This window comes from Camelus bactrianus, chromosome 4, assembly GCF_048773025.1.
Source record: "Camelus bactrianus isolate YW-2024 breed Bactrian camel chromosome 4, ASM4877302v1, whole genome shotgun sequence".
In the NCBI taxonomy this organism is placed as follows: Eukaryota; Metazoa; Chordata; class Mammalia; order Artiodactyla; family Camelidae; genus Camelus; species Camelus bactrianus.
The window spans coordinates 47,406,676-47,417,738 of NC_133542.1; the positions used below are offsets into that span (position 1 = coordinate 47,406,676).

General features: G+C 37.0%; 1 protein-coding gene across 1 annotated transcript in view; it reads left to right on the top strand.

The window, feature by feature from the left end:
- Nucleotides 1-10,154, top strand: part of DCAF10 (DDB1 and CUL4 associated factor 10) — a 56,473-nt gene extending 46,319 nt beyond the window's left edge. Inside the window, exons 6-7 of the mRNA XM_010952904.3 lie at nucleotides 2,557-2,702; nucleotides 3,610-10,154. Coding sequence (XP_010951206.2) covers nucleotides 2,557-2,702; nucleotides 3,610-3,978 — 515 coding nt within the window. The 3' untranslated portion in view covers nucleotides 3,979-10,154. The remainder of the gene's footprint in view (nucleotides 1-2,556; nucleotides 2,703-3,609) is intronic.
- The last annotated feature ends 909 nt before the right edge of the window (nucleotides 10,155-11,063 follow it).

The following is an 11,063-nucleotide window of genomic DNA, read 5'->3' on the forward strand; positions in this document are numbered from 1 at the left end:
TATTCCTTGCCCCTCAGTCATCATTTTCAAAAAGCTAATCAGAGTCTCTGGGGCTGAATATCTTGGGCTTAAATCTTTGTTGGAATTTTAATTTTGGTTTTATTTCCTAGATTTAGTTTGGTTTAGTCTGAGAGGGAGTAGTTGGGAAATGCAGACTCCAATCAAGGTTATTATGGAAATTAAATGAGATTATGCATGTGACTGCTATGTAAATATAAGGAGATGAGTTTATCAGGTGCTTGTGAAAGTCTCCTGGTTCCAGCCCAGAAGGCTTTTTGCTCTGCCTTCCTTATCTCAGCAATGCCTGGCAGCCTCAGAGGGGTTGTGGGATAAAGTACACTACGACCTGGCCCCATTCTGCTTTTGCCAGTTTTCCCCCAGCCACTGTGGTAGAACTAGTTGCTTAAACTATTCCTTCTACCCACTAATTGAAATGCTTTCCATCTATGCAAATTTCACCCACCATCCCTCTCATTACTAATCCACATCTAAGCTCTTACAGCACTTTTTGTTTGTTCTACTCTTTGTGGACTGATGGCCAAATAGTTTTTTTTTTTATAATTTTGTATCACCTATTGGAAATAAACATATCTCCTACCCAGATATTTAAAGCGAGGACTATACGTTACACTTTTAATTAATGTTTTCCCTGAGTGGCCTCACCTGGTAAATGCTCAGTAAATGCATATTTGATTATTCTGCATGACTACTTGGGTTAGTAGAATGGTTCGAGAGCCCTTCCTAACCTAACCTATAGCCTATGCCCCATCCTGTCCTCTGAATGTTGAAGACTGTGATGTCTCACCTTAAGGTTAAGTTTCCTCCTCTTGGAGATTTTTGCCTGAATGTGTAACATTTCTCCCTTGATGTGTAGCAGACACTTCTTACAGATTTACCTGTTCTCCTCCTCCTACGTTGACTATAGGAAACAAGCCAAGGGTCTTAATAATCATTGAGAAAAATCTTCATCAATTAATTAAACCACCCATGAGAAAAAGAAACTTAATTTAAGAATAGTTAACATGCTTACTTGTTGCAGTGGTAAACCCCAAACCAAAACTATACAGCAGTTTCATGCTATAGAGAGTTGGGAATGGGAGAAAAGATGATGTATGGGGAGCTTGGGCAGAGAGAGGAAGCAAATTGGGGCTTGGAAAGAGAAGGTGGCGCTTATAAGTAAAGCTGCACTGAACGTTGGAAATCCTGGATCTTCAGGTGTCAGATTATGTTAGCACCCTACTTTGCAGATATAATAGCTGTATAGAGCAGAGGCTTTCAAATTCATTTCAGGATTCAAACTCTATTTTTGACATGAAATCTGCTGTGGATTCTTAGGGATGTAGCGTAAGTAAAAGTGGAGTAACTGTTCAAGTGAAATTAGGGAGGCCCTTGACCCTCCAGTCTTCCACACCCCATCTCCACCCTGGCCCCATATGTTTCCTCCCCTTTCCCAGCTTTTGAGGAACCGCCAAGGAGCACAGCTCAAAAACCACTACTTACTTACTCAGAATGAGTTTCCTTTCTGCTTTCTTTTATAGATTTTCAAAATTAATTCTTGTAATAGGGTTTTTCCCCCTAAAATTGTTATTAAAGTTCAATCATATGTGAAATAGTTATTTGGGTATAATTTGGTTGTAACAGTGTAACTTAGAACTTCACTGGTTTCTGTTAATGCTGTACTAATCTAAAGGGAATCTTTTAAAAGATACATCTAAGCAAGAAATAATTCACAAATGGTCTGACAGAGGGAGCTTATTATCTTGAAAGCAACTACTTCCACAGGCACAGAAGTGTCGAAATATTTCTCTGGATAGTAAATGTCTAAGCTGCTTCCTCACAATGTCTATGAAAGTGGTTCTCCACATACTTGAGGGATATGACACACTCCCATTAGTAACTATGGTTCACGGTTGCAGTCACTTTCACCGGGGCGAGGTAGAAAGAAATGACTGGCTACAGCAGAGTACCAGGAATACTTACCATTGGCAGTGTCTCCCACCACTTGTGTTCACATGTCTCTGTGTGAGTTGTGCTCCCTTAGCCTCGAAAATTATAGGTTGACTTATTGATAGTATTGTCCTTAGGGGTCATAAGTCCTGCTCCTTGCACACAAAATAGCAATCCTCATGGCTTCCAAGTATTTCCTTCTCTGGACTAGAGAGCGCCAGGTCCTCTGAGATGAGAATTGTTATCTTTTATTTTTCCAGATTCTTTTCATGTCACGTAACTTTGTTACTTAAATAAAGAGCTTTCTGAGATGTTAGGTCCAAATCGAAAGGAGTCCTCATTAGCTTTAATGCCTTTGCCTTAAAGGGTCATTGGTGATTCCTGCTGCAGAAACTTGGATTCTTTAGTTCTAATCACACCCTTTCCCCCTACCCCCACCCCACAGACACACTCACACCCCATACATTGAGGGGCACCATGATTTTATGTGGTAGCATAAAGGACAGATGGAGGAAGACATGAGGGTGGCTGCCAGAAATCAAAGCTTTGATGAGCTGCCTTAGTCCTTTGATAATACAAATTCTACATCCTAATTTTCTTGTATGTCAGGAGTTTCACCACGAAATAGTCTTGAAGTCTTAACCCCTGAAGTTCCTGGGGAGAGAGACCGTGGAAACTGCATCACATCCTTACAGCTGCACCCAAAAGGCTGGGCCACTCTTCTTCGGTGCTCAAGCAACACTGATGATCAGGAGGTACGGGCAGCACCCTCACCAGGGCTGACTGAACAGATTCCCACTGCCATGTGTGCTCATGGTGTCTTCTTCCTTTGAAAGCCGTTCTTCCTCCTCTCTGCCCTGGGTGTGGCAAGCAGGGAATTACCTTAAAGCAGTCATCAGTTCACACTGTGCACAGCTTTTTAATTCTTGCCTCCTTTATCTCATAGTAAAAAATCCCTTATATAGAAAAGATAGGACTGAGATGTTTCAGCTAAGTTGGCTAACTGGGAGGTTTTGCTAAGCCAACTTATTATGATTTTATCTTGTTAAAAACCAGGGGAAGCTTTGGGAAAGGCAGGGACCGAACTGATGAGGGGAAAAGGTCTTATAGGACCTTATAATTCTCATTACTCTGGAAAGCAGGAGTCTTCCAAGGATCTCACTAGCTCTAGAAGCCACAACGAATAGGACAGAAGAGCCTTTGAAGTGTGTAGGAGATATTCTAGTGGATGTCTTAACCCTAGAATTTTGCAAATATCAAGATTGTTGTTACTCTCAGAAAAGGGAATTATTACTACAAAAGTCACAGTGGCCTCAGGGAATAAAAGTCTTTAAAGTGCCATAGTACAGAATAACCTTGATATGAATGAAGATAAGATGGTATGGGGCCTACAAGTTTTGTTAGCTGGAAGAGGAGTAGCATTCATCTGAATGATTTCTTGTAACAATTCTGCACCTTTGGCATTCTGCTGAGCTTTTTTTTTTTAAAAGGATTATAGCACTGTTTGGAGCTCTATAATAGGGTTTTTAATTTTTAAAAATTTAAGTATAGTTGCTGTACAACAGTATTATGTTACAGGTGTACAATATAGTTATTCATAATTTTTAAAGGTTATACTTCATTTACAGTGCTCTATAACTTTGTCTCTCTCCTCTCCCCTAGTGGACTTGTGTGTATGAATTCCAAGAAGGAGCTCCCGTGCGGCCTGTCTCACCTCGCTGTTCTCTACGACTGACTCATTACATTGAAGAAGCCAATGTAGGCAGAGGTTATATCAAAGAACTTTGCTTCAGTCCTGATGGGCGAATGATTTCTTCCCCACATGGCTATGGGATTCGCTTGTTGGGATTTGACAAACAGTGCAGTGAACTTATTGACTGTTTGCCCAAAGAAGCCAGTCCCCTGCGGGTGATCCGTTCTCTGTACTCTCATAATGATGTGGTACTGACAACAAAGTTCTCTCCCACACATTGTCAGATCGCCTCTGGGTGCCTTAGTGGACGGGTTTCTTTGTATCAGCCAAAGTTTTAGGCACAACTTACATCAAATAAGGAACTCTTCTGGTGTTTGACTTACATATTACTTCAATTTAGGTGAAGTATTTTCTTTTTAGAAGATCTTAAACGTTTGGGTCAAGATCCTGGTTCTTATGGGTCCATGAACACCACCTGTGACCTGTGTACTTGATTGTCCAGCATCACAGGGGCATCGCCAAGTTAGACTCCAGGCGGCATCATCTTTTGCAGCATTCCTCTCTGCTCCTGCTGATCTGTGCCACTGAACTCCAGTTCTGCTGGTTTTTTGCATGGTAGCTCTTGTCAAGTTTCTTTCTTTTAATTCTCTTTTCTGTTTTTTGATTTTGGTGTGAGTTTTGTGGACATTTGGCAGGAGTTTTGGTTGGGTTAGGAGAAACTCGTAACGCTAGGGTTGAATAAAATCCAGCAGTTTGATGTTGGCATACTGGTTGCTGAAAAGAAATTTCATCTTCACTTATCAGTATACTTGGTTTTTTAAAGTTGGTGTTATGTTCCTCTACAATGAGCACAGATACTGGCATTATTCTTATAACTGTTACAGTCTTGCAACAAAATGTCTTTTAAGTTTCCTGTTAAAATTATACATATTTTTTCACTGTGAGACGGATTTTGTTGTGAAATTCTAGAAAAAAATATTACCTCCTCTCTTTGTAATTTACTTGTATGAATTTAAAAATTCCTAGCATGTGTCCTTACTTGATATTTTGTTCCTGTCAACAGCATTAGAAAGGAAAAGAGGAGATGGAATGGGCTTTGGTCATTTCTATTGTATGGAAGAGGATTTATTTATTAGATTAGTACACTCTCTGGCCACAGAGTGATGAGAGCAATATGGCTTACATTTTCTGTTTTCTCTGCCAGATTATTTGAAGCACACAGGATGATGGGTGGAGGGAGACTCAAGAGTAAAGAGGCTGTGTTTTTCTCATCTTTTTTCCTTCAGCTCAACTCTCATACCATTAATGACAGGAGAACTGCAGCTGTCTTCAGGCTGCTGTCGTAACTGTGGTGGTCAGTGACTTGGATGCCAAGACTAAGCCCTTCTGTTGTGTTTTGTTATGGAACACAGCAAGTAAAAAGCCTTAAGCAGGGGCCAAGCACAAGGCTGACTGCTCTGAAGTAAGCAGCTTTCTTACTTTGAATGGTGGAGTCCTTTAGAAGGGATTTGCCAGAGGCTGAAGTAATTCGAGCCACAGGCTAGCTCTTTCCCTCTTAGATCACATTCTCTTCGGCCAGTGGTTCTCAAACATTAGGGTGCATTATAACTATTGAAGAGCTTGTGAAAAATACAGAAACTTGGCCCTCACCTTAGGAGATTCTCATTCAGCCAGGGAGAGGACAGGTTCCTGTATTTTTAACAAGAACCCCAAGTAATCTTTACTCAGGTGGTTCCTGGATCACAGCTTGGAACATACTACCTTAAACATCAGTAAATACTTCTGTACCCATCAGGTGCTTAACCCAATCCCAGAAGATGTTCTGATTATTTAAAAAAAAATAAGTAAATGAAAGTAATTTTACCAGTAGAAAGTAACAAAATGGACTCAATCTCATTATTTGATGAATAAGAGAAGTTAAGTGACTTGCCTAAAGTCATCCTGCAAAATTAGTGGCAGAGCCAGGACTTGAATTCAAGTCTCTTAATTCCTTGCTCAGGGCAATTTCTACTGTATTATGCTGGCTGTTAAAACAATGACTTATGAAGACTTTTATTCTGTCTTTAAGTTGTATTATTGTGAATACCCTTAAACTGGCCAGTAGACTGAAAAGGAAAGTGTGGGAGTATCAAGATGCTGAGAATTCAAGATGTCATAAGAAGAAAAGTGAAATCTTATAGAAATATTTAGACAACCCAACTACATGAATAAAAATGACATTTCTTTGTAGGACCTATCAGACAGCCATTCACACATGTGTCTAGAGGTTACATCTCACTTGGAACAATGTTATCTCTAGGACAGATTTTTTTAAAACTTAGATCATTTTATCATGGATATTTTAAAAAATTCAAAGTTTTTTAGTCATCAAAAAAAAAATTACCACGGTGAAAACACAAATTTGCCATAAACTTTTAAAAACACATTTAAAAGAAAGCAAAGTTTTAGAGACAAAAATACCTAATGTTGACATTCAAAATAAGCTACTAAGTACAATGATTGTATTGATAATCAAAAGAAGGTTCCATATACTGCCTCTCTTTTGGAGAGAGCTCCGTGTCAGATGCTGGGCCCAAATGTTGCCCGACTCTAAATTTCAGTCCACGATTCTTTAACCACTGTAGAAAACCTATCACGTGTCAAATAATGTACATACTTTACTACAAACCCTCACAAAAACTGTAAGATAGGTGGCATGAGCATCAATTGACTTTTGAAGAGATGGAGGGTCAGAAAATTTAAGTGATTTGTCTTAGATCGCAGAGCTGGCACTGGTTAGCAGCACTGGGATTCAAACCCAGGTCTGTTTTAGTCCCAAGCCTGTGCTTTACTACTCTACCATTTTGTAAAGGGTGGTGAACTAGCCTGTTAATTTACTTGTTTAGCATCCTCTGCAAGTTCGAGTTGGCTTATCTTCTGTACCACGTAAAAGAACAATTACAAGATTGACAATTTCCATTAGGATACCATAAATTGCAGGGCATATATACAGTCCATTCCTAACTAAAAAAACCTCCAGCAGGATAAGCAGCTGTAAGACATAGAAAAATGGAGGATAAATAGCCTTGTATAAAAACAGAGCCACATAGATTAGAATTAAAAATTAACCACCAGTAAGTTCAACAAAATCTTTGTCCTCTATGAGGTATGCTCATAATTAAAAAGTCATCTGCTCAATACTGCGGATAAAGGAATTAAAGGGCATGAGGAATTCTATACTACTGGAGGAAATTAGTTAAAATTTTACCATCCCATTTCACTTCGAGTATAAAATCTAATCTCGTGCTTTTAGCGCTAACTTTTATTTAGTCATTTTTATTCATGATAATTGGTAAATGTATAACCGATAATACAGTATAACTGTTGGTAAGTATAGTATAAATTGTACTTCTATTTTAAAGAGCTTTTGACGGAACGGTTTATTTATGGCAAAGCTATGTTAATTGAGTTTAGGAACATCAAATATACAGTAGTTCCTTATTTTTAGTTGTGAAAATGAAGTGGCTAATGCAGAAGAGGCTTCTATTTTAATCTTTTGAAAATGTGGGTGGTCTTTTTCCTCAGAAGCCCAAAGAACGTGTATATTTTGTTATTTCTCCTTGTTAACACCCCCAAGAAGAGGTTATACCAAATTTTAGGAAAACAAGCAAGGAAAAACTAAATCACATGTTCCCTGCTCCTATGTCTTGAGCCAAGATCACATTATATCATTGTTAAAGCTTTGTTTTCTAAAAAGTGCAATATAGGAAAAACACTCTTGAGAATCTATTAGAAGCCTAGTGTTTCCCATATTAGAATATATGATATTGGCATCCATAAATACCTGTTAAGCTTGTGTTTAACAGGAGAAATATTCTGATAACTTACTGATGACAATCATCCCCATTTAATGACCAGCAGTCACTGAGAGCTGTGAAAATTCAGTAACACCTTGTGTTGGTCATGAAGGAAAGCATGTATATTAATTTTCGGATAATTAATGCATATATCTTAAGTGCCAAAAATTTAAACTCATAATTATTTTTGATGCAAGTCTTTCAGATATGTTAGTATACCTACCTGCCTTCTTAAACAGCATGTTCAGTACAATTCATTTTTCCATGATGAAAAGAAAACGTTATAGTCGTGTGTTATTACAAATATCCAATGAGCTCTGATGTATGTAAAATACTTCATAAAATTTTAAGGGCTACATAACATATAGATAATATCAATTATTATAAAGTGATTCCCTCAGCCCTGAGGTATATATAATCATTGGCCTCAGAATCCTGGTGTGTGTGTGTTTTTTTTTTTTTTTAATTTAAAAATTTTATATCTGCTAAGCAATTTGTTTTGCTTACAGGGTGGTCTCCCTACCACACTATCAGTATGCCTGCCTCTAACAGGCTCCCCACTTCCTTCTAATGTGCTGATTCATCTGTTATGAGCTGGGACATGAGAAAACCAAGCCTGCTTAGTGTCTAAAGAGCTGAAGAGCTCTGTGTGCACCGTCTGTGAGACAGATGTTTTGGTTGCTTACCACCTTCCTGACAGGTTCACAATAACCGTCAGGATAACAGAACTTCCCAGTTAAAGCCCAGGCTAGTGATTTTTTCAGTTGCCACTAAGTAAAATACTACAAACTAAGGATGCTGCTAGACTAAGGAACAGCAATGAACCAAAGGACAGGGAAGCAACAACAAAGGCTCTGTGTTCGCACAGGGGTCTTTCATGGTTTTAAGAAAAAAAGAAGAGTGTGGGGGAAAAAACAATGAAAATAAATTCCAGACAGACTTGAGTATTTTTGATGCCATTAAACTTTGTCAATAACTATTAAAATATATGCTTAAATTATCACATATTGTACAAAGACACAGTTCAGTCTCAGTGCACAATAAGACTGTACTGAAATTTATACCCTAAAAACAATTCTGAAGAATTTCTCCCATTCAAATGGAAATGATTATCAAAAAGTCTCAAATTTGCATGTATCCTGCTTTCTTTAGTTGTAAATGAATTAGTGATAGAAAAATGGGTTTTTATCAAAAACTCCAAGGAATACATCTCACATGCATACACCTCCTGTAGGTATGTGTATATAATGTCACTATAAGTGAAAATGTCACCCAAAGATAATAAAATAATTTTTAAAATTTAAATCTGGTCCCAAGTATTTAAAATAGAATTTTCAGCTTTTCTGTTTCTTCCTCATTTAGATTTCATGGTTTTTACATTAAAGGTTGAATATTTGAATTTCCTTCAAAATTTCACTGCATCTTTCATTTCCGAACTGTGCTTTCTGATAAATTTTAGATTCTCCTTTTCAGGAAATCTGGAGTGTTCCACATACTAGACACCAAAAAGATTTCTCATTAGATTCTGAGGTACTGTAAATTCTTATGCTAGACTGTAAGCTCCTTGAGGGCAGGGAGTGTCTTATTTATTCTTCTATTTCCAGGGCCCAGCAGGATCAATAAATTTTTATTTAATGAATCAAATAAATCTTCACGATACATGGCCCCGAGTTTCCATGAAGCCAGAATGTGATGTGCAAATTATTCACTACTAGAGGAATCCATCATTTATTATAATGAATGGACTATATTCATCAGAATAAGATTTTTTTTCTGACCATAGGTCAGAAAGCATTTCTCACTAATTTGGGAAACTGCAAGAAACAAACATTTGAATCCCTATTATAAATGCCTAGTCCAGTACTAGAGCTCAAGGGACAAAGATAAACAAGGTTTTGGTATTTCTACAGCTGCAGTTGAGATAGACTTAGATGCAGGGCTGGCTTCATGGGTGTGTGACCTATGCAGTCATACAAGGGCCTTGCTCTGAGAAAAATCCTGTGCTTGGTTTAATGCTTTGCTGAAGCCATCTTGAAATTCTTAATTTTCTGAACAAGGGGCCCGCATTTTTATTCTGCACTCGGCTCACAAATGATGTAGCTGATCCTGCTTGGATATTATCATTTTGACATGGTGGAAACAATAATAAGCATTATAGTCATCTTTTACCTACTTCCTAGCAAAGATATTCACATCCACTGAAAACTAGCCATAAAGTGAATGATTTAGTAAAATAACCCCTAAAATCTAAAATCTAAAACAAAACTACTTCCCTCCCGCAAATTATTTAATAGATCAAATGTTATTCATTTCAGAATTAGAAAAGCTTTCTAAACATGTAATTGACTTCACTTTTTCAACTGAGTTGTTTTGCTTTTCAAATGGATGACAGAATTGTAGGTGAATTTATTTTATCTACATATACACCTACATACAACTTTAAGATTTTAATAAACCTTTTATTAATATATGCACTGAGTATTTTGGTATAAGTTTACCTCATAATGTGCTTTTAAAAAAATAAATGCTACTTTGAAACATCTGACACACTCTGAGTGTGGTTAACCTATTTAAAAGGTTGATGGCAAACTTGCATTTAGTAGTAGTTTGAAAATTTTTGTTTAAATCATCTTGGTGTTCATTTTTAGACCAGAATAAAGCATAACGCTGTGACAGAGGCAGTGGCCTGGTGATTCTTGTTAGTGATACTCTAAACTTTTTCGATCACATAACTCTTATCAGAAAAAATTAGAGAATACATTCCAAGTTTTGATTATTTATAAATTATATACATATTATCATACTGATCTATCATGTACATTATAAAACATATAGAGAGAAAGAAGGAAAATTTAAAGAATAAGATTTTTAAAAAATCAAACTTCTACATTACCTCCTGTACTTCAAGGGATCACTGTGTCCTTCCACTGGTACATGTACACTTCATTTTGTGAAGGCTGCTGTTCTAAAACACAGAATTGGTATTTTTCACTGAAAACACTTTTTTTTTTTTCTTCTCTTAATGGAGGTACTGGGGATTGAACCCAGGACCTCATGCATGCTAAGCACGCACTCCACCACTGAGCTGTACTCTCCCCCTCTACACTGAAAACACATTAAGATATGAAGCATTCACATCTGTTGACTAATGTTCTAGCCATTTGCAAGTTTATTCAATATGAATTATGTGTGTAGAGCTTTATAAATTATTTATTTATTGAGTGAAAATTATTCATACCAATAGGAAGAAAAGATAAATTTTTGTTTGTCAAGCTGTACACTGGGATTGGTTCTCATATGGATAAATTTAGAACATGCTATTTTTCACATTGTTCCCTAGAATGACATTTTCTTGTATTATTTAACAGTGTGATTAAGGGTTCATTTTGCCATACTATTTTAAATTTACTAGAAAAATGACTATGATACTTGGAATGCTAATTTTTTTGGTAAGACATCGAAGAGGAAAATAGGGTGAATCCCTTTCAATTCAGATTATTTTGTGAAATTAGTCATATAGATAAACTAATTTAACAAACCATAGCACTAATTATCACTATTTCAGTTATTTCTGAAATATAACTGAC